Source organism: Cnephaeus nilssonii (genome assembly GCF_951640355.1).
Source record: "Cnephaeus nilssonii genome assembly, chromosome: 6".
Classification (NCBI taxonomy): Eukaryota; Metazoa; Chordata; class Mammalia; order Chiroptera; family Vespertilionidae; genus Cnephaeus; species Cnephaeus nilssonii.
Genome location: NC_137077.1, coordinates 31573439 through 31598109, shown reverse-complemented (window position 1 = coordinate 31598109; position 24671 = coordinate 31573439). Strand labels below are relative to the sequence as shown.

The 24671-nt window shown below is 35.7% G+C and overlaps 1 protein-coding gene across 7 annotated transcripts in view; it reads left to right on the top strand.

Moving 5' to 3' along the window:
- Positions 1 to 24671, top strand: part of SOX5 (SRY-box transcription factor 5) — a 950952-nt gene that overhangs the window by 809679 nt on the left and 116602 nt on the right. For all 7 annotated transcript variants that reach the window (XM_079773594.1, XM_079773592.1, XM_079773591.1 and 4 more), the window contains one exon: positions 10164 to 10284. In XM_079773594.1, the coding sequence (XP_079629720.1) occupies positions 10164 to 10284 (121 nt within the window). The remainder of the gene's footprint in view (positions 1 to 10163; positions 10285 to 24671) is intronic.

Below are 24671 nucleotides of genomic sequence, written 5' to 3'. Positions count from 1 at the left end.
AGTATTTTTGAGGCCTGTTTTGAAGCCACTTTGCTTGCAAAGTCACTTTCATCCTTGGAAACGATTTTTTTAAAAAAAGTTCTGTGGCTTTTGCCGAAGAATACTACTATGTAAAAAACCCACATGGCTGTTCATTTTTGTTCTAAAAGAATATGGCTACTTTGTCTTTGTCTTGAATCAAATGAAATTAGAGGTGATAGGATTCTAATGTGACTGTTGGGAAGTGAGAGGCAGGGATTGCAATTTTAGCAGTGTTTTTATGTTCCCGTTATCTCTCGGTGAGGTTTTCTTTAGTCTTCCTAGTAGATTAATTGGAAGATAAATTGACTCCTTTATTTTTTAATTTGAGTGTAGTTGTTTGTTTATTTCTAAAGACCATTGCATTGGGTAGGATAAACTGGCAAATAGACTTTTGTTACATGAAAGAAAAATCACAGACTATTAGTGGTCATTGAAGATCCCACGCCTCTTCTTGTTAATGGTGGAAAGTCAGCTTTGTTATCCTGGTGACTCCAGTTTGGGTAATTACATCCTCCCACCCAAACCCCGCTTGTAATCTCATTTGGATATTATATTCTTCATTTTCTCAGAACTGCTGTGTAGTGTCACTGTGTGCTTCTAAACAGCTGCTCTGTTCCCCGCTGAAGGTGGCTGAATGTCAGTGGTAGGTGAGCTGGTCCCTGAAGATGATATGTGCTTGAACACTGTAGGAGTCATCAAGATAAACGCTTGAGGAACATTTGAAGAGTTTTGGATTTTACATTTTATTTGTAATTGTGCTGACTTAAATCATATAACTGCCTTTCATTTTGACATTTGCATATGTATTTTTAAACAGTCTTTACCATGACTTCCTGTTTGAGTGCTCATGCAAACTGCTCCTTGGTATCATGGGAGTTTCTCTAGTTCTTTGAGTGCTATATTTTTCCAAGGGTAGTGATGCCTTCCAGGCCTCTCTTCCTTGGGTAAAGCCTAAAGCCCATTGTGTTCAAAAGCAACTTTGATTTCCTCATAACCTATGTTTGCGGATGTCCCCTGTCTCTTCCCCAACTTGTATGCTGGAATTCACCTTTTTGATTCTCATCTACAGGGACCGGGTACTCTGAAAACAAAACAAAACACATACACACACACACACACACACACACACACACACACACACACACACACAAAAGGGAAGACTGACAGCATCATAATTTATGTGGTCATTTCTAAGGCCCTAGCATTTTCTAGCACTCTTTGTAATTGTCCAAGGTTTACTTTCTTTTTCATTTCTCACAATGATCCAGATGTCCTTACCTTTGCTGAACTCCCTTCCTTAATCCCAATCTCTCTCATTTTCAAGATATGACATCGCCTACATCATTGAGAAAATTTCTCCCATCAGGCCTGATTTTTCTTATCTTCTCATTTCCCTAGCTCTGTATAAAACATAGTTGCTTATATCACTTATATAGCTCCGTTCCTCCGCTCCCAAGGATGAGATGTCATTCCCATTCAAAACTAGTCTCTGTACCCCTGGATTGCCTTTCAGTCTCCTCTGAAAATTTTGGTTCACCACTTCGTTTCTCGCTTTCCTACATTAAAAAATTTCAACTTATGTTTGCTCCTTTTAGCCAATAAATATGCTCAAAAGTCTGCACCTAAATAAAGCCTATATATCCCAGGCAGCTGCTTTCTAATGTCTCCTAACTCTCACCCAGACTTCTCTGAGGAATAGTCTACATCTGCTTTCTCCATTTTCGTGCTTGTCATTCAGTCCTCAACCTTTTGCAATATGGTTCCTACCCTCTGCTCTAATGGAATCACTGTTGTTAGAATCATAACTATCTTCTAATTAACAATTTCAGAAGATTGTTTTTATCTAAAGTACTCTTTCTACTACATTTTTTACTATCAGTCACTACTTTAATCTTGAAATCCCATTGTTGGTTTTAATTGACACTATAATCACGACTTTCTTTATTTGTATCTTACTTCGCTCTTCATAGATTCTTTCTCTGCACCTAGTTCAATTATTGTTGTAACCCAGATGATTTTGAGCTGTCTCATTCAGATCCTCTCTAGATTATCTACTTCACACTCATCAATGAATGACTCCCCAAACCATAGCCTCTAAAAATCACTTCAGACTGGAGTGTCCATCTGCTAGTAACATAAATCCAATAGAATATTATTTAGGCACCTCATATACATCATATGCCAAAACAAATTCATTATCTTTCCATGAAAGCTATTGCTACCCCTCTATGCTTTGTTTTTCTTTTATACTTATACTAGAGGCCTGGTGCACAAAATTCGTGCATGGGAGGGGGGGTGTCCCTCAGCCCAGCCTGCACCCTCTCCAATCTGGGACCCCTTGAGGAATGTCCGACTTTCAGAGGAGACTGATCCCCAGTGGGATCGGGCCTAAACGGGCAGTCAGACATCCCTCTCACAATCCAGGACTGCTGGCTCTCAACTGCTCACCTGCCTGCCTTTCTGATTGCCCCTAACTGCTTCTGCCTGCCAGCCTGATCACCCCCTAACCACTCCCCAGCCAGCCTGATTGATGGCTAACTGATCCCCTGCCAGCCTGTTTGCCCCTAACTGCCCCTGCAGGCCTGGTCACCCCTAACTGCCCTCCCCTGCAGTCCTGGTCACCCCTAACTGCCCTCCCCTGCAGGCCCAGTTACCCCCAACTTCCATCCTCTGCTGGCCTGGTCACCCCTAACTGCCCTCCCCTGCAGGTTTGATTGCCCCCAACTGCCCTCCCTTGCAGGCCTGATCCCTCCCAATTGCCCTCCCCTGCTGTCCTGATTGCCCACAACTGCACTCCCCTGCAGCCTGGTCCCTCCCAACTGCCCTCCCCTGCTGGCCATCTTGTGGTAGCCATCTTGTGTCCACATGGGGACAGGATCTTTGACCACATGGGGGCAGCCATCTTATGTGTTAGAGTGATGGTCAATTTGCATATTACTCTTTTATTAGATAGGATAAATCTGTATATATAAAAGGCTAATATGCTAAGTGTCCCTCCCACTGTCTGACCAGTCTCTATGATGCACACTGACCACCAGGGGGCAGGCGCTCAATGCAGGAGCTGCTGAGCTACAGTGACTTGGCAGCTGTGGTTCTTGGGTGATGTACCCTGAAACCAGGGAGCGGGGAGCCTGATTCCTTGTGGGGCCATGCCATTCCACCTTTGGCCGTGGGTTATGTTGTTGCTAGGGCCGCCCATAAATCTGGTTTACTGCACATTTGCGTTTGTGTTCCACACCCTGTATGACTGCAACTTTGCAGAGTGCCCTCTCCCATTCTGGGACCCTCGAGGGATGTCAGAGAGCTGGTTTTGGCTCATTCCCTGCTGGCCAGGCCAAGGGACCCCACCTGCCTGAGAGACCCCACTCACTCCACAGATGCTGGGGAGGGACTGCAGGAGGTTGGCACCAGGGCATATCTGGCCCATCTAACCCAGTCCCACCCCCCCGGCCACCTGCTAATTAATATCCTTTCAATGTGCATGAATCTGTGCACTGGGTCACTAGTAATTACATAAACTAGACACCTGAGAGTTATCTTTGAGTCTGTTCCATTCTTCATCTCCAAGTTTTCAACATATATGTATGTTGAACTATTTATAAGGGTGGGCAAAATTAGGTTCATAGTGATGAATACTTGAAAGAGTTTATTCTCATACTATTCTCATAGTATTATTTATTCATTATTGTATTATTACAAGTGTAAACCTACTTTTGCCCACCCCTGTCTATCTATAATAATAAAAGCATAATATGCTAATTAGACCAGACAGCCGAAAGACCTTCTGGACGACCTTCCAGATGAAGCAGCAGTGGTGGGGGCTGAGGCAGAGGTGGTTAGGGGCGATTAGGCAGGCAGGCGAACAGTTAGAGGCGATGAGGCAGGCAGGCGAGCAGTTAGAGGCGATGAGGCAGGCAGGCAGAGACGGTTAGGGGCGATGAGGCAGGCAGGCAGAGGCGGTTAGGGGCGATAAGGCTGGCAGGCAGAGTGGTTACAGGTGATGAGGCACGCAGGCGAGTGGTTAGGGGCAATGAGGCAGGCAGGCGAGCAGTTAGGAGCCAGTGGTCCTAGATTGCGAGAGGGATGTCTGACTGCCAGTTTAGGCCTGAAACCAGCAGTCAGACATTCCTCACGGTGTCCTGGATTGTGAGTGGGTGCAGGCTGGGCTGAGGGACCCCCCCCCCGCCCCAGTGCACGAATTTCATGCACCAGGCCTCTAGTATTTATATATATATATATACAGAGGTCTCTCATATATTCTCACATATATAGCCTCCCCCATCATCAATGTTACACATATTTACCCTAAATATTTTTGGCTTTTTCTTCTTATTTATAAACCCTTCTATAATTGATTAAGCTCTCATAATCTATTGCCTAGTTAACTGTATTAACCTCCTGCCTCATCTCTATGCTTGGCCTCTCAAATCTTTTCTCCCTGTACTCATCAGAGTAGTCTACCTAACCTGCTTTAAATTCTTTAGTGGTTCTTCAGAGCCTAGAGGGGGACTCTCAAGTTTATCATGCTGATACTCACACTGACTCAGGCAGACTTTCTCACCACTGGTTCCCTCTTACATTTTTTGTCATTCTAGATTATTGGTGGTATTCCCTTCACATTATGATTTTTCTCACACCATCTCCCCTTAGAATCCTTTTTCACATTCCCATCTCTTTGCCTGGCTAACTCCTACTTATCTATCCATCTCTATGCCTGCTGTACCTGTCTCCATGAGGCCAGCCTGGCTACGTTAGGAGTCCCTTGTCTGTGTTCCACAATGTATTACACAAGTCTGTTTTGTTGAATTAACAGCAGTGTGACTGTCCATTTGCCCCACCAGCACCGGCCTTAGCTCCTAGAGAGCAGGCATTGTATGTGACTTCATCTTTGTATCCCTAGTTACCAAAAAAGTACACATTCTGCGTAGTAAAAATATTGATTGAATAAGTAAATAACCAGACCCATTAAATTGAAAGGTAAATTAATAATCTTAAATGTCTATTTAAGGGTTTTGCAATAGAGTATTTCCATAAAATATAAAAATTTAACTGTGAATAATTAATAACTTGTATTTGTTTTTTGCAAGTGTGATAGTGTGTTTGGTTTGTGTTGGATTCTTAAGATTTTAGAGGACAAATCTACATGCAGTGTTTCTGTGGTAGAATTATAGAAAATGTTAAAACATAATACTTTATATTAAAGTTAAAAAATATAGGAGGTAGCATCTTGAATTTTAATGGGTTATTCTAACTTGTGAATCACATGCCCCCTAATAAAAAAACTAACATTTTTGTGACAAAAAATATTTTACTGAAACTTAATTATAAATGTCCCACATTTTAAACTTAAGTAGGAGCTTAAAGGGAATTTCATTCATTAAGTAAAAGGAAATAAATGAAGTTAATAGTGAAAAGGATTTGGAAATATTCAAAACTGGCAAGTATGTAACAATGAATAACTAACCCTATAACTAAATTAGTTTTAGAATTTATCCAGAAAACATTTTACTGTTTTGATGTAATGTGTCCTTTTCTCCCAAAGAGTGGCTAAATTTTAGCAGCAATGACCTGAACATTAATTAGGATGTAGAAATAATACAGTTGGTGCTCATTATTTGCACTATTTATATTCTATAAAGTTGACATGAACAGTGAGTTCATGAATACTAAACAGTTGCCAAACTAAGTCTTATTTTCTTATTAGTACAATGAATGTGTTGTGCCAGATAATCTCTAGGACCTTTCTCAGCCTTAAAACGCTGTTATTCTACATATGTGGATCTTGGAAATTTTATGCATTAAAACAAATTATAATGCTAAGGAAAAATTATTTCAATAATTATAATGTAAAAGTTGTGAATACACACATTTTTAAAAGCCCTGGAATTCATTATTTTATTTTTTTTTTTATTGTTGAGAGTATTACAGATGTTTCCCATTTTCTCCCCTTTGAACCTCCTCCACCCAGCTCCCACCCCACCACAGGCCTTCACCTCACTATTATCTGTGTCTATGGCTATGTATATGAGTTCTTTGGTAAATCTCTTCTCACACCCCCTCTCCCTTTCTCTCTGAGATCTGTCCATCTGTTCCATGCTTCCATGTCTCTGGACCAATTTTGTTCATCAGTTTGTTCTTTAAAATACTAACATTGCTAGCTGAAAAAAACATTATAAATTATTGGACTATAAATGAATTATCTGATAAAAACTGTCATACAAAAATAGACAGGCTTATGTACACACAATGAACAGTTAAACAATATTACAATAATACAGTCCATTTAAAATAGAAGTGAGATATTTTTTTAAATCTTAAAAATAATAAAATTACCTAGAAAACTGTAAGAATTATATGAAGCAAGAAAGGATTTAAATAAGTTTAAAGATATAATCTGCTGTTAGCCATCAAGCCATAAGGTTAATGAATCCAAATAGAAATTTCATATTCTAAAATGACTGTGGAAAAATAAATGTCATAAAAGCCAAGATATATTTGAAAAAGAAAATAGTAATCCCGGAGTACTTTTATTAAAACACACTGTAAAGCTATAATCATTAAAGCATCATGTTACTAGACCATAGTAGGCAGGAATTACAGAAGTATGTAATAAATTTCTAATATTTCTGGGTAACTTTTTTATTTCTTTATGCATAGGTAATTCTAAGAGTCATGGATATATCATAATGTTTAAGACCATTTTGCTATAACAAGAATGGGAGCACAAATAGTTGGCACGTTATTCTTCTTGATGAAATTGAATTCCTTTGTGGTCATTAAATAACATTTTTGTCCACAGGCCTTTTTTGGACATTTGGAGTTGGCTCATGAAGATATAATGAGAAAGATAGAACTATATAATTCATTCTTCTTCTTTATTTATGAATTATCAATGAACAAATAGTTTACCTCTTGTTCTGAGCTCTGAAGGTACAATAATAAATTTACAACCTCTTTCCTTATTAAGCTCATAGGTCATAAGGGAAACTCAGCTTATGTAAGTAACTATTATTCAATACAGTAAGTATTACATTAGCTTTATGCGGTTAAAAGAAGTAACAGTTCTTTCTGCCTGGAAATTGGCACCATAAGAAAGAAGTGCTTCACAGGCAAAGACATTATGTAGATCTCAAAAACCTTTGAAAAATAAGTAGGATGTTGCCAAGAAGAAAAGGAAAAGAGAAATCACTCAAAACAGAGAAGAAAATACTTTTGAATGCATTCAAGCATGGAAAAACACCGAATATGCAAGGAACTCTCCATGATCCATTGAGGCAAGAGGACAGCATATCTGAAGTAGGGCAGCAGAAATGCCTAGGAAGATAGACAGAGGACAGATTGTGAAGAAACTTGAATACCAGGCTGAGGGATTTGGTCATTACTTTCTAAACCATCCAAGTTTCTTTTTATTGTTGTTGTTTTTGTTTCGTTTTTCACAAGAAGGGCATGTAAAATACAGATACAAGACTCACTCAGAAGGAATTCTGTGAAGAATATAGCTTAATATCTGGTCTATCATGTGGCACTAGCACCTATAAAAGTCAGGCAGAGTCTCCATTTTAGCAAATTATATATGTGAAGGTGCTTTGTAACTCAAGGCAAAAATGAAGAAGACAAAAAGATGTGTTGACTGACTGAAAGCATTCTTTAAGACAGTGCTTCTCAAGTGTGGATGCACATTGAAGTCATCAGGGGAATTTGAAAAAATGCTGATGCCGCCGAAACCGGTTTGGCTCAGTGGATAGAGTGTCGTCCTGTGGACTGGAAGGTCCCAGGTTCGATTCCGGTCAAGGGCATGTACCTTGGTTGCGGGAACATCCCCGGTATGGGGTGTGCAGGAGGCAGCTGGTCGATGTTTCTCTCTCATCGACGTTTCTAGCTCTTTATCCATCTCCCTTCCTCTCTGTAAAAAATCAATAAAAAAAATGCTGATGACTGGGGCTCACCCCTGATTCAGATTTAATTGGTCTGGGAAGCAGTCTGAACACAGGCTTTTTCAGAGCTTGCCTGGTGATACTCATACATTCAAGTTTGAGAACTACTGCACTAAAACAAAAAACTATTCTTTCTGCAATTCTATAGTAGTTATTTTTCTCAAATGTGTGTATGTTTCATTCTAAGTTTCTTCCTTCTTCCCTTTAAAATTCTCTTTTTAAATTTATGATACATCATATAACCAATGTCATCTTAGAAAGGAAGAGAAATACTATATTAAATATAACTTACAATGAAATATAAAGGATATGGAGCTGCTGGTGATAATCCTTAACCAATGTGGCAGGTTTCTTGTTTGTCTCTGCGTGTTATTCTGGTCAGCATTCTCTGCTTACACTGAACTGGCCCTCATACTGTTTTGCCTTCCAATGTCTATCCCTTGTTTTAGGCCACTTATTCCTACATTCTTGCTCAATATGCAGTCTCTAATTTTTTTAGTATTTAGTCAATTATTTTTCATTGATTTCTACATAAGGTTTATCTCTTCTCCAAAACATTCAAAAAACTGCTGGCTTTAGTTTTACTAAAAAGGTATGACAGTGACAGGTTTAAAATTCTATTGGCTAGAAGAAATAATTTCCAATTTGGAATCATTGCTGAAAATAGTCTCATTCTTATAGTGCTCATCTCTCTCTCATCTCTCCCTCCCTCTCTCTCCAACTCTCCCATTCTCTCCCCCCGTTCTTCCTCCCTCTCTCTCACACTCTCAACCCCAAAGGGACACTCACCAATCAAAATCTCAGAAAGAGCTTAGAGGTTTATTGTGAAAGATGAAGGAGAAACTGAGGGTGGACTTTTTATGTGATAAGTGATAAGAACTATAAGAATCATAACCTCCCTAAGAATGTGCAGTGCTACGGGAGAAAGGAAAACAAGTCTGAGAGATTCCTCAGAATTGCTGTTAGTATTAGTGAATGGATGAACTTGTAATTCTGTTGTATATTTGCTTTACTTTTTACTATTCTTCCCACTGTAATGTGAGCTCCAAGGGCATAGGACCTTGGTTTTTTGTTCACTATTGTATCTCTACTGCCTAGTTCATTTTCTTCTGCAGAGTAAGTGTTTATCAAATATTTTCCAAGTAACTAAAATAATGTGGAGCAGTCAGTAAAAATAAAGTGTCAAATGTGTGATTTTCAGCATGATCCTAAATTCTCATTCACATATTCAGTGACAAACACTAAACAATAGTCATGTTCACCGTGGAGATCTTGCTTAAATATTTGGAAAGCATATCCTAGGTACTTTAGTTAATGACCACCTCTGCATTAGTCACTAATGTGACATAGCTGCAGAAATGACAGCATTAGGTCTGGAAATTCTTGTTCAGTTCAAAGAAGATAGTTATTCCATTGTGCTGTATTATTCATTTACTGATGTGAAATCCATATTTCCGAGAGTTATACCAGCTAATTAAGGCGTAGTCCAAAGAAGGCAACCAGAGCAGAGGCTATGTCATTCGAAGAGTGGTTTAAAGCTTGAAAAATGATAGATGAAGAGAAAAGTATGTATAGAGCAGGATTCAAGGGATTGGATTCTAGACCGAGTTTCAATGGCCATGGACAATTAAGTTGTCTTTTGGCCCCAGTAACCTCTTCTATAAAGAAAGGGGAAAGTCTTACTTAAGATTTCTTCCAGCTATTTTATTTAAAAATCATAAATTTTCAATATTATGTGTCAACATGAGAATTACCTTCAAGTAATGAAGAGCTGATCACATATAAAATTAAACACATATAAAATAGTTGGTTTTATTTTAGAAAGTAGAATTATTCCTAATAGGCAGGATTTACATGAGGAGATTTTAGTTCAACCTAAGGGATGGTTTTTTTAACCATTATATTAATGCAATGAGAAGAGGCTTATTGTGTGAAAGGAGTAATGCTTCATTCATCATTCTCAAGGATATCATGTAGGGAAATTACTCATCAGGTCAGAAAATGAACTTGATAACACCTTTCAATTATTGTATATTTTGATTCTCCTAAGGTAGTGCCAAAGCAAGACTTCAAGCCCAGTGTTCTAACAAGCTTGTATGCCAGTATATTGAATTGAATAAATGATTTTCTTTTATCATAAAGTGAGAAGGGTGGAAACATGGAGCAGCAAAACTTCTTCTCTTTGATCCTCTTTATCATGTTCAGCAGGTTCAAGGTCAACTGCCGCCATTGATGATTCCCGTATTCCCTCCTGATCAACGGACACTGGCTGCAGCTGCCCAGCAAGGATTCCTCCTGCCTCCAGGCTTCAGCTACAAGGCTGGATGTAGTAAGTACCATTGAGTTTTCTCATTTGGGAGTGGGTGGAGGGTATGGCATTAAATTAGGCAATTTAACATTTCTGCCACACCAAGAAATGAGATCACCCATATAGCATATTTATTTTAAAGAGGAAACACATAGAAGGTATTGAAAGGGGTTCATGTTGGTATTTAAAAGAGCTCAGATTATTTCTATGCTTCTGAAGCCAATATTTACTCTTTAGAATTAAGTTTCATAACTTCTATTTCCAGTGTATTCATAAAATGTGAATGCTATAATTTTCAGGTTTCATTTTTATTTTTACATAGATAAGATAGGAATACACTTTCCAATAAGTTTCCATTGTTGTTGTTGTTTTTAAGATAAACCCAAGTTTTCTAATATGAATTCGTTGTAGTTGGCCTTCTATTATCTGTCTCCACCCTATGTTTACAGCTTACTTTTTTCCTAGTCTTATTTTAGTTCCCAGACCAAACCTCTTTCTTAACTCTGGACTGGCATTTTGAGTGTTCACTCTCCTTGATGTTCTGAACCCCTTTTAACTCAGACCAGGGAGAGCTTGCCTGTTAGATCTCTTTTGCTGGGTTCCTTTGGATCTTGGATTTACAAGGGTGGGAAAAAGTAGGTTTATAATTATATTGTACTAATAATGCAATAATCAATCGATAAATAGTAATACAAGGATAAACTCATATCCTCACAACTGTACACCTACTTGTTCCCACCCTGTGTTTTCTCTTTCCTTTTAATTAAAAGCTCTATGAGAGCAGGTGCTTATTCTATCTTATTTATTGTTGTATCTAAACTTTTATTATAACATTCAACTATTTATCGAATGATTGTATGAATAACGAATGAGTCCTCTTACAAATACTACAAGGGCATTTTTGCTCTAAGTGATGAGTTACCAAGATAATGGTTTATATTGCTTGTTAACTTTACATGCCTATTATTTTGACTTCTTTTTTTCTTTTTTACCAAAACCAAAATTGTACATTGTTAGTTTTAGAAACAATCAAATACTTCATTTTTTAAAACTTTACATAGCCAAAATGTCAACTATAATGTGTTAAATAAAAATAGTATGTTCCAAAAAGGGGCTAAATTTATAAGCTAAATACCTTCTAAAACATTGTTACCATGCCTAGAAAGATTATAGGGAAAGCAAGTTTATTGAAATATTTTTCATTGATTAAAGTAGAACACCAGTGAAAACAATTAGTGAAATAATATCACTTTAGATATTTATGCAGAATATCATTTTATAAATAACAATCGATTTTGGTTCATTTATATGTTAATAAATTGTCCCATTAGCATTTTGCTATGCTTCAGTATTTATTACATTTGCAAAACTCTATCCACCATTAATAGAAATCAAATCTATGTTTCCTGTTAAATGATGTTTTGAATTTTAAAATTTAGCATTTATGTCTAGTCTTTAAACCTTTCTTTATATAATATTGAAGAAATGGAATATAATTTTTCAAATATACAAAGTAATTTGGGATGAGTAATTGTAACTATGAAGTCTAAATAAAAAGTGAACTGAACTCAGGACTATGAAAATTCACTCTTTTACGGTACTGTACCCTTTGTGGGTTTTACACTGTGTTTGTACATCTTTCCACCCCCCCCCCCCTTTTTTTACTTCAGTTCCCTATGTTTTAAGATTATGCTCTCACTCTGGATTTTTAATTTATTCATTTAATATTATTTGCCAAATCATTCTTTTTTTGGTAGATCAATTCATCAAGAAACACCAACTTTTAAAAATAAATAATTAGGGGCTATATTTACATTTTAAATGTTTAAATTCTAGGAATAATTTAAATTCTAAAAATATAATGTTAAGTTCTATCACTACACTAAATTCTGAGATTTTATTCATAAAGATTTTTATACTTTGTTTTCTTTCCATTTTCCTAAGGAATTACTATTCACATTAAGCAAATGTTGCAATATAGTTTTGGTAACCTTGGTTACTAAAATGAAAAAAGACACTTTTAAAAGTCATCAGTTGCCTCAGACTGCACCTGCAATATATACATATAGACTAATTCTGTTTTCCAAAAAGAAAAATTTTAAGCAACTATAGAAATAAGTCCCATTAGCAATTATTGTGCTGAAGAGAAAACCACATTGAGTATGAACAATAGCATAACTGTAGGCTTGGAAAAGGTCAAGAACACCTCAGCCTCACTCCCGTTTGACAGAGTTGGCATACTAAATTTGTTCAGTGTGACTGTAATGTGGCATGCAGAAATTTTTCCTTTCCTACAATTGTGAGTGTATTAACTATTTGATACTCATACCCGGAGTGCTTAAAGTTATAAAACAATACCACTTCTGATAAAATAGAATAAGATCTCCATAGTTGATGGCAACCTTGAAATGAGCATCATGCCAAACTCTAAAACTAAGAAGCCAATAGCAAAAGGAAGTGGCACCCTTGTTGACACCCTGGCATGGCAAGTCAGTTTGATTGAGGAGCTGGGTGGAAGCAATAAGTAGTGCAAACTACTTCCTACCTAGTCACACTGTGGAAAGGCGTAGCGGTAGGGAGAGAAGGAAATACTAACATCTCTCTTCAGTGGGCCTTCATTTTCATTCCTCTCATAATTGTCAACCACATGTGACTTCTCTGGTTGTCAGTTGTTTCGAGTGATATTAATAGTTGTCAATGAGAGACTGCCTAATCCATCTTGATTTGAGTTCCAAGTAAATATATACCATTTGTTGGTATCAAAAACTCAAATGCTTTTTATCAATCCATTCATAGAAAGTATTGATGATAAATTTTCCTGTTTAGACTGTGACTTGATAAAATAAATAAAACAAAAACCTATGGAATCTTACGAAAAGAGCTAATATGTTCTCAACAGGGAAGTAATAAAACAAAATTACAGGTTGGGGTACTTAACCATCATACATTTAGCTAACATCTGTTTCTGAAAATAATACGCTTTTTGTTGGACATAAAGGTATTTTCCCTTTAAGAAATATAATGGTAGAATCAGAAAAATAGTGTGGAATATAGCTGTGCATCATTAAACAATATAAGAATAAAAATCCCAGTTTTAAAATATATTTATGGGTCCTAGCTCATTTTAATCAGAAAACAATCATTACAGTCCTGAAATAAACTTGAAAATCTAAACAACCAAGGTTCCAATTCTGAATTGTAAAGTAAGTGGGCCTTCAAATAAATTGGTTCAAGTACACTTTGGGTGGCGGAAGAGTCTAAGGACAGCATGGGTCTGGAATCAAGTTTTGCCTCATTATCCTACTTTGATTGTCCTTGTACAAGTTACTGAGCATCAGCTCCCTCATCTGCAAAAGGGATTAATAACACCCATTCTACTAAATCATTAGAGATTAGATAGGATTCTCTATGAAACGGTCTACCAATGTGCCTCTTATTAAATTATTTATAAATGATAAATACTGAGTAGAATGCTGGGAAAACACAGATCCTATTAAAATAAGAAGATTCTTTTCTAAAACCCCACCCAGCAATGAATTGCGTTTTATATTTATCTGGGATAACAGTCGTTCTACCACACCTGCATGAAGCTTCCTCTAACTTGGAAAACTTAATTGTTCAGAGAAAAATATTACAGTGCTGATGGAAACACTTATGTCATGTAGATATAACCTTAACCTGAACTATCTTCATTATAATCACTAGCTTTTAATCTTTTCTATTGTCATTTTCCACTTGGCTATCAGAGCTCAAGTTGGAAAAGATCATGTGATTAAAAAATGTATGGAATCATTGTTTTAGCTGTAGGAAACAAGAAATATATTCATATACTCATTCTGCATTCTATCACATTGATTAATTTTTCAGAAATGTGCTAAATAAAATGGCCACATAAAGTTACTGATTGAAATATTTAATTGCCTTATGAGATTAGCTTAAATAAATAGAAGTCGATGAGCCAAGCTTAATAAACTTAAAATATGTTGTATTTACTCTTCATTGCTTTTCTGAACAGTATTTCCGCTTTCAATAAAAAAGGAAACTCTCAGTTAATTAATTCCTCATACACCACAATAAAATTAATGTTTAGGAGTTAAATACCATAAACTTCCTCAGGCATATTTGCTGATGCGTTCCTGTTTTTAGTTAATGTCACATGTTTCATTGTTTAATGGGGCTATCATGTGGGTCCTATTATATCTCTCTTGTGGAAAGGGTCCATGTGTCTGGCATTTTAGGAGGCTGCATGCGAATTTCTGGTAACCGCGTCAGCTGACACACAGGTCACTGACAGTCAGTGCTGAAACAGTCGCCACATCACAAGCTAAACACCACTGACATGGTACGTCTTTATCAAACTGACCAGATAGGAAACATGTGTTGTCAGGTTCGCATACTGTAGGTTCTGGGTAAGTAAGCAGAGAGGACAGGTTGTAATCATAGCTCAGGCTTCTGCGTTTGTGTGCATGAGAATTATTGTGACCAGCTCTTCCCTTTATCCCATCCCCCTCACCCCCATCTTATAAATCAGACATTGGGCACATCTGACTTAGTTATAAATATGTATATTTTAATTTTCTATTTCCTTTGTTCCTTTTTATTTTTTTCAAGTACAATTTACATTCAATATTATTTTGTATTAGTATCAGGTGTACAGCATAGTTGTTAAATAACCATATAGTTTACAAAGTGTTCCCCCCGATATTTTCAGTACCCACCTAACATCATATGGCAATATTAATGACTATATTTCCCATGCTGCACTTTACATCCCATGACTATTTTGTAACTACCAACCTGTACTTCTCAATCCCTTCACCTCTTTCAACCAGTCCCCCAACTCCCATCCCTTCTGGCAGCCATCAGTCTGTTTTCTATATAAATATTTATATTTTTAAAGGATTGCTTTGGTACCTGAACAGCCAATCATTTAAATTCCCATCTGAAGGAAGTTAGATTGATGGATTAAGAAGATGAAATGATTAACAAGTAAAAATGACTAAGTATATAAAACATTCTAGGGTTATATGGTGACAGCCACCCTCCAGTTCTCATAGGAGAAATGTTTCTAGGTCAATACACTTTTTTTTTTTGCTAAAATAGAATCAAAATAATTTTACAAGTTTCATCACTGAGAAAAGGGAGATAGATATATATGTCTTTATAGTGACAAAGTATCATAACAAGGTTTAAAAATAAAAGCTTATATTATTTATAAAACATAGATATTTTAAGCGTATTGCTCTGTGAGGTAATATCTGAGCTCTGTTAATAACCATTATTTGATCTAGCCCCCCCCACACACACACACACACGCTGCCACTACAAAATAAAAGCACACACACAGCAAACAAAAAGTAAAAGCCCTTTCTTTGATAAATTCATCACATTTTATTAGACTGTAACTAGATTAATATTTTAACCCACATCATTTGATTTTTTAAAAGTTAAGAACACAAGAATGCCATTCAATTTTAATATAAACCCATTTAGCTCAGTATTTACATTTTGGCATCATTCCTGTTCTTCACAATGTAAATGTGTTCAATGAAAATAGTGCTTAGCTAATGACACTATGAGCTTTCAGTCAAGAGGCCTCAAAATGTGGTATTACCGTATGGATTTGCCCTAGTTTAGCTCCGTCTTCAGAATTCTAAGTTCATATTTTTGTTGCCATAGCAAACATGAAATCTCATTTCATAGTAGATTCACACTAAGGTCATCAAACTGAAATGCAAGCCAAGAAGAGCAGTGTATGATTGCATTTGAATAAATGTAACTATTAATGATAACTGGATGACTCTATTCTCCAGTACGTGTTCTCTTTCACCATAGAAAACTCCCTTAGGAGGCAAACTGCAGTCCTAGCTGGTTTGGCTCAGTGGATAGAGCGTCGGTCTGTGGACTGAAGGGTCCCGTATTTGATCCAGTCAAGGGCACATGCCAGAGTTAGGGGCTCCATCCCCAGTAGGGGGAGTGCAGAAGGCAGCTGATCAATGATTCTCTCTCAGTTATAAGGTTGATAAGGAAAGTAGGGAAGTGGAAAAATTTAATAAAGCAGGCTAAGATAGCATTTTACTTCTAACTCTACAATAGATACATATTGTCCATGAGGACTGAATAGGTCATGTTCTTGGAATATCATGTGGAATCACATATTGTATTTCTTTTAATTTCTTTATTGATTAACTTATTACATACGTGCCCTCATCCCCCCACTAGCCCCCACATATTATATTAATTTTACCTACTGTAAAAGGCCAAAATAATACTAGGTTAAACATGAGAAGAAGAATGTTTCTCACTCACATGGTAGTTCAAGCATTCATTGCTCATATGGTAGTTCCATGATATTCAGTCCCAGGATTGTTTTTTTTCTCTCTCTCTCTCTAAATATATTTTTATTGATTTCAGCTAGGAAGGGAAAGGGAGAGAGAGACACAGAAACATCAATGATGATAGCAGATCATTGACTGGCTGCCTACTGCATGCCCCACACTGGGGATTGAGCCCGCAACCCAGGCATGTGCCCTCACAGGGAATCAAACCATGACCTCCTGTTTCACAGGTTGACAACCACTGAACCACACTGGCCGAGCGGCTTGTTTTCCATAATTTTGACTTCCATGTCATTGTCTTACATACCTTCTCCAGCTACCATATTCCCATTCCAGTCAGTGGAAAGTGCAGAAGCAGGGAGTACTATACCTACATATTAAAACAGTACTATTTCCCTAATTTATTTTGGCTGTTTTTCAAATAATATATTTAAACATTTCTTAATCCTATTTATATAGTCAGCTCATAATGACCCTTCACATGTTTTATAATATATTAAAGATAGCATTTGCTCACTGCAGCAATCTCAAATAATGCATAAATATAGAAAACAGAAACTAAAATTATCTGCCTATACTCATATACTCCTTTAATGGAACTCCCCACAGGTAATTATTGTTGACAATTTGGCACCTATTTTTCCAGTGCTAGATATAGATATAAATATGTGTTTATATATAAATATGTATGTATACCTATTTATATTTAATTATAGACATGTAAAAATAAGATATTAGCATGTCTGTATGTTATAATCTGTATCCTGTGATACATATGTATAAAAATCATGATATGTACTACATAATTTATATTGTATGTGAGAATAAAGAAAGTATATTCTATTTATCAATATAAAATATATTGTGGCCATTTTTCTCCTTTTATATGTTTTACACATAAATCACACTGCATCATATTTTATTAAGCTGGATGTTCCATATTTTATTTGTGTTTCCTACTAATGTACACTTAGATTTGTCTACAATGTTGTCAGTTTTAAGTGCTGTTATGATAAATATTTTGTGTGCACATATTATCCTAAATATATGGAATTTAAATTTTATGCATTTGTCCCTTTTTTGACCATTTTTACCTGAGATAATGCTTCTAAATTCTAATGCTGAGATGGTTAATGCAGGCTTTAAAACATTCAAAACTGACTCCTCTGAGTTAAGCTATGAATAAGCATCAGTGGTAAGTAACTTGAAACTATTAATTGTCTGAATTTAATAAATTCTTTCAGAAAAAAAATGAAACAAGGTATCAGAAGACCTTGGTAATCCCAATCCCATTTCATATTATCCTATGCCCTTGGGCAAGTCATTTTTCTCTTTGTGCCTTAGCTTTTAATCTTTAAGGTAGCCACACACATTAGTAATGTCTGCCCAACTCACTTCACAGATTATGAAAATCATATAGGATGAGTATATGCATTCTAAAGATGTTAATTATTGTATAATGTATCTATTATTTATTAAATGTATAAACCCATTTTGAAAATTTAGAATGTGTCATAATGAAAAGGATTTCAGGAATATATTCTAGGTCACTATATTCCTGACCATTTAAGACATTTGCAATATTTGTTTTTCATTTTGGGGGGAAGGGAACATTCCATACCATTTGTTAATTTCTGGAGGTCTAAAATTCACCATTCTTGTAGAAAGCTCTAAGCGAGGAGTCATTCCCAATTTATATTCTATCGCCGGATATTGGGCACCATTTATCGCCAGTGGTCTTGATCTGGTATCTAGAAGGGTTCAGCAATCTGGAGAAGGGGCTGTGCGTAAATTAAATAAGAGTCCAGAGACAAAACATAATTTTGAAAGGCATTTAGGGGGCAGAGGAGCCTGACTAAAGAAACCAAGTTCTCCCTGTCTCAGGACCCCTTGCTTTTTATTGACACAAATTGTCCTAAGGCAAGGTGGAGCTATACACATCAAAGGGTAGGGTTTCTTACAGAATCCATTGTCAGATTGGGGAATTACCTCCAGCTGTTCAGATGTTTGGCCAACAGTAGGCAATAACATGTAGATTAAGATCCCCTGAGCTGTCTGACAGCAAGCAATCATCCTTTTCAGGTTTGGGGAAATGCCTTTAGCTATTCCAGCAGGAGATAACATATGTGACTCAGCCCTTGTTGAGTCCCCAAGTTCCATCAAGGGTTAGATGAAACTCTTGCAATTATGACATGCTAGGAACTGGCTTCTGGCAATATCCCATAGGCTTATTGTTACAGTGGTTTAGGAAGCTTTCTGTTCTCAAACTGCAGATTACAGACTCTGGATACACTCCAGGAGGAAGGATGTCTATCAAAGACCCTGATAGACAGAAAAGTAGAAAGGCAATAGTGTCAAGAAATGAAATGCTTGCTAAACCTTAATACTAAAAGTGAAAAATAAAAGAGAAATAGCATTTGATTTGGTGTTAAGTGGCTCCTACAAACACCCTTCTTCCAAATCCCTGCTTTCTAATACCTGAATCTTTTTGGATGCTTTTCTCTGTATCACTTCCTTACTCATAAGACAAGGATGCAAAATTAAGACATAGTAGTCTAATATATAGATCTGGATATTGAAGCAGTTCCTTAATTAATGTTTCTCTTCGAGCAGCTTAAAATGAGTTATTATGCAATAGCTTAAATGATGCCTTAGCAATAATGCTGGAATAGAGAAGGAAAAGGAGACTTTTTTGATTCATTGTCATCTTTTCAGGGATGTTTAAATTTTTTACATAATTAATCCAGGTATTTTTTACTGGTACTGGAATTCATTCAATTTATGGGCAAAGACGTAAAGCAATAATGCTATTATCTTTTATATGTAGAAATGTCTTCCCATTTGGAGAGGTGTTTCTCAAAGAGTTTACTAGCCAACTAGGTAACTATTAAATTAAGTAGGATAAAGTTTTCATGTGCTATGCCACATTAAAAGACATAAGTATTTATTTATTTGTAAAAATCTATGACTGAAAAATGTGAGCTTGTGGCAAATCAGTTAAGAACTACCAATTACCTAAAATACATATTTTAAATACAAACAGAGGCATGGATACATGGAACAGTCTGACAGCTGTCAGAGGGGAGGGGGAATGAGGGGACTGGAAAAAAATAAAATTATCTTTTAAAATAGCTGTATAGTCAAGCAAGAGATGATTTATTAATTTTACCTTCTCAAATAAAATTCATGTGTATTATTTATATTGATTATTTTATGAGTTTACTCTAAAATATTAGCATTTCTCATAAAAAATTTAAATAGTAAAGCTATTTTATACTACTTCAGCAAATCTATAAAGGCATTATAGATTCTATATTTAGAATAACCTTCACCTTTGCTTGTGTATAACATATTAATTGTTCTGAATCTAAGTTAGGTTTTGCAGATGCTTTAGAAGAATTATAGATTTAACTACCCGAAATGAGGAATAAAGTATATCTGAATTTATTGCTACAAAATAGCAAAGTTCATTTTGTTTGGATTTCCATAAGTCTAAAGTGGTTTGAAACAATCATTATGAAGGACTTTGTTTTTATATGAAACATTTTTCTAGTAAACACCTTGACCGTTCTAAGGTGCTTTAATGCCATTAAAATAGTAGGTTCTTGATCATGAAAAGAAATCATGTTAGGATATAGAAAATTCATATTATTTATTTTTAATATCCAAGGGGATATGAATTGCTTTTAAAATCAAAATTTACAACAGAGATTGATTATGGAATATTATGAAAGAAGCATTCAATGTATGAAAACATTTTACAGAAGATACTTTACCTTCTCCATGTTCTTATTTCCTCTTATCCTCAAACTCTAGGCCTCTTTTTTCCTCTTCATTTCATATTTTACCTTTGTGTTACTGGTAGTTGATCTAAAACACCATTATTGTTCAAAATATATCCTGTACAAAAGCTAATTTGTTCCTTATTATTATTACTATTTGCTTATAGACTGATTTTTGTGCTAAAACTTGAGCTTTTGACATGGAAAGAATCATCTCCTGTGTTTGATAATTTCTGTTAATTTCTGAAATATACAAATCATTCCTTCATTTATTCAACAACAAACATTTTAACAAACTGCATTATATATTTAACAGAACTGTGCATTAAAAAAAAAATCCCTATGCTTGGAGTGGGGATTTAAAGATGAGTAAGACATAATCCCTGCCTTTAGGATGCTCCTTGGGAAGAATGGGATATACACATGATATAATATGATAGACCTAGGCATAGAATTTAACAGAACTCAGAGGAAAGGCAATGCATTTAAATCTAGGAGCGGTGGAAGGTACCAAGAATGATTTATTAGAGTCCTTTACATCAAATCCCAAAGGAAGAAAGGCAACTAAGCAATTGAATAAGTTTTGGGGGTGGAGGAATACAGAAATAATAATTCAGGCAATTATAAAAACAAACAAACAAAACAAACACAGCTTGGAGGAAGTCCAGAAAGCAAAGGTTGAAATAGGGTGTACATGAACATATAAGCAGTTTGGTATTGTGAATTAATTATAAGGCAAGGAATGGCAGATGATTAGTTTAAGGACATAAAAAGAGACAACTCGAAATATTTATAGACCTTATATGCTGGAGGTACTGAAAAACCACTGAAAGGCTAAAAGCCAGGGTTGAGATCATACTGGCATTTATTCATTCTTTCATCCATCCATCCACCCATTCATCGATTCATCCATCCATCCATCCAACCATCCATCCATGTTAAGACTTACTTCTCTGGTTCAGTTTTGTTATTTTTCAGTCCTTAACACACAGTATACTATAATTAATAAATATTTTAAACTCTAATTACAACGAATGAATATTTATTGTATGCTTGTAATGAGTAACACTTGAAAGCTGAATAGAGAATTAATTTTTTTAGCAGAGGACTGGAGGCAGGGAGACCCTTCTAGTAGTAAGAAATGAAAGCCTGGGAGTTATAAAACAAAACTTGTGATTGATTGGCCAGGAATGGTCAAAGGGAGGGAGAAATAAAGGAGGTCTTGTGCATATGTTTAAGGACATGATATGTATACATTTTTACCTTTATATTTGACTAAATATGTCTTGGTACTATATGAAATGGGTACAACTGCAGGCTCGTTCATTAAGATGTTTCACTCACTCATTGCTCTGATCCTTACTTTATGTTCACCCAGTCATTCATTCAGTAAACAGTTATTGAGTATTTATTGTGCAAAGGTTATTGCAGCTCTTGGACTTCTCTCATCTTTTCTAATTCTTCTTTTTTTTTATTTAAGACCAACCCCCCTCCTCTGATTTTTTTTTTCTCCAATGATTTCAGCTCAAATAAAGTTTCCTCTTCTTTGGTAATTACTGTATTTCCTATTCATTTGATTCTAATCCCATGGCTTGATTCATTTCACTTTCCATGTCTTAGTTTTGTAACTGAACATAACATGAAGGCAAGGACTGTCGCTTTTATTTCTTTATGTCCTCCACATAGTATTTGACATATGTTAGGTGGCTGTACATTAAATTGAATACATATATCTATTTTGAAAATTGAAGTATATATTTGCATAATGGTCTAAATATTCTATGATGATTTCTTACTTAATTAGGAATGACTATAGTACTAAAAGTTAACAAATATTAGTTGCTCACATTTCAAATCAGTAGGAGAATAATAAATTATTTTAAAATTATGTTGAACCCTGGCTGGGTGGCTCAGTTGGTTGGAGCGTCATCCCACATACCAAGAAAGGTTACAGGTTGCGATGTTCAACTCCCAATCAGGGTGTATGCCCCAGTTGTGGGCAGGGTTGGTGCTTCAGTTGCCAGGTTGAGTCCCAGGTCAGGGCTCATACAGAAGGCAACCAATTGATGTTTCTCTTTTTCTTCCTCTCTCTCAAATAGATAAGTAAGTAAGTAAGTTAGTACGTAAGTAAATAAATAAATAAACAAATATGCTGAACAATTTAATACCTCTTTGTGTAAAAAATAAGCTTAAATTATGATTTTTTTCCTTTTTCTTCCATGAATCTCTCCCCCCCCCCCCATCAAACTGATCATAAAGTCTGTCTCCCAAATTTGTTAGGTCTTCTCTTTCCCTTATGATAAGTTTAGGCCATTATCATTTCCCACTAGATTTACTGTAGTAGTTGTCACACCTCTATTTGTCTCCAGTCTCTCCCTCTTTCAATTGATTCTATTCCTTGCCACAGAATTGATCGATCTAAAACAGACATCAGACTATGTCACCTTCCTGCTTAAAATCTCTCAGTGACTTCACATTTCCATCCATGGGGTCCTTTTTAACTTTATTTTATCTTGGGCTCCTACAGAGCTCCCACCATCTGAAAGTCAGTGTGGTAAGAGCAGAGTATTTTAAGTACCAATCTGAAAAAAATGATTTAAAAGGGCAATCTGTCCCTAGCTGGGGAGCTCAGTTGGTTAAAGCATCATCCCGATACACCAAGGTTGTGGGTTTGAACAGGGTACATACAAGAAGCGACCAATGAATACATAAATAAGTGGAATACAGATATCTCTTTATCTCTCCCATCCCTTTTCTTTTCTTTCCCTTCCTCTCTCTCTCTCTCTCTCTCTCTGAATAAAATAAAGAGAAATCCTAGTTTCATTAAATAGTGGAGGCTCACTTTGTGATTCTCAAACACTTAGAAGACATAGAAAGTAGATACTAAAATGGTCATGGAAGATAATTTGGTATAGAAAGTAACCATTTTTAAGAGACACTTTAACCAATAATCTTCCTTGACACTTTTGCAAGTTCAGTGCTTCTTTTCATGAGGTGTCTAGAATATCTTCCTCACTGTTCTCTGTTCATTGTATCATGTCTAGGGCAGGGATTTCGTGTGTGCATGTGTATAGGTTTAATTTCTATATTTCCTAGCACCTAGAGAAGTTAATCTGATATTTGTCAAGGAAGTAATACAAAAATAAACCAACCGACCAAACAAATAAACAAACATGGAAGGCTAATAAGGGAAGGAGTCTTCTTTTATTTCAATGAAATAATGCCAGAAACTGTCCAAGACTTTTATATTAGTTCAGTGGATGAAAGAATATGTGTGTGTATCTTTGACCCCGGGTGAAAACATACTTGCTTTGACAATCTTTCTCAGCCTAAATAAACTTGTTGGAAAATGTTTTCCTTACTCTGTGCTTTATAACATAGAAAGGAACCCTTCAGAGTGTTGCTGGAGATCATTATTATCTAAATGTTCATTAACTAAATGCTAATGCAATTAACATGCTTCCTGAGGGGTTGAGTTATTTAATACTAGCTATATCATTTGTATCTATATTTATTGTAAGCTACCTAATATTCTGAAAACAATTGACTAATATGCCTCAGTGTGTTTTTCAACTCTTTGAAAAATTTTAGTTTTGAGCTAGAATTTTCCATACTTTGCTTTGAAATAAGAAGCAAATTAATTTTGGAAAGGCTTAGGGAAAAACTGTTCAAATGGTTAAAACTAGGAAAGAGTAAAAGAAATTGCTTTTAACTAGTTGAAAGTCAGTTTCAATAACTTACACATGGTTGAACTTTAAAAGTCAGAATTTTCCATTATCTATGTTTTGGAGGGACAAAATAAGTCCCTCATGCGGTATTTACAAAATAAACCTGTTGTAATAGTTTTTAGTACAGTTAATTGAGGGATACCACAAATAGATGACATTATTTATTTCAGTAAAAGATTTTTTCCTCAACAGTTTCTGAATTTTTCTTTTGATATTAAGAACTACCCTTGACCTTGTTTTTAAAGTTTTATAAATTCTTATAGTTTAGTTTAGAACTGACATATGCATGTAACATATTTTTAATTTAATTAAAATTTTAGATATATTGGCCATTTTCACAGTCGTTGTATTTGTGTTTACTTAGTAACCTGGGACAAATTCCAATCAAACTGAATATTTTAGGACTGAAAAATTGGTTTTAAGATAAACATGCTTCAAGTTACATATGTTTATATGTAGGATGGAGATGTTTACTATACGTGATGCCTTAGACACAAACTTTTGGAAATTAGATATCCTGCTTATGATTACATATTTATACCTTGGAAACTATATATGAT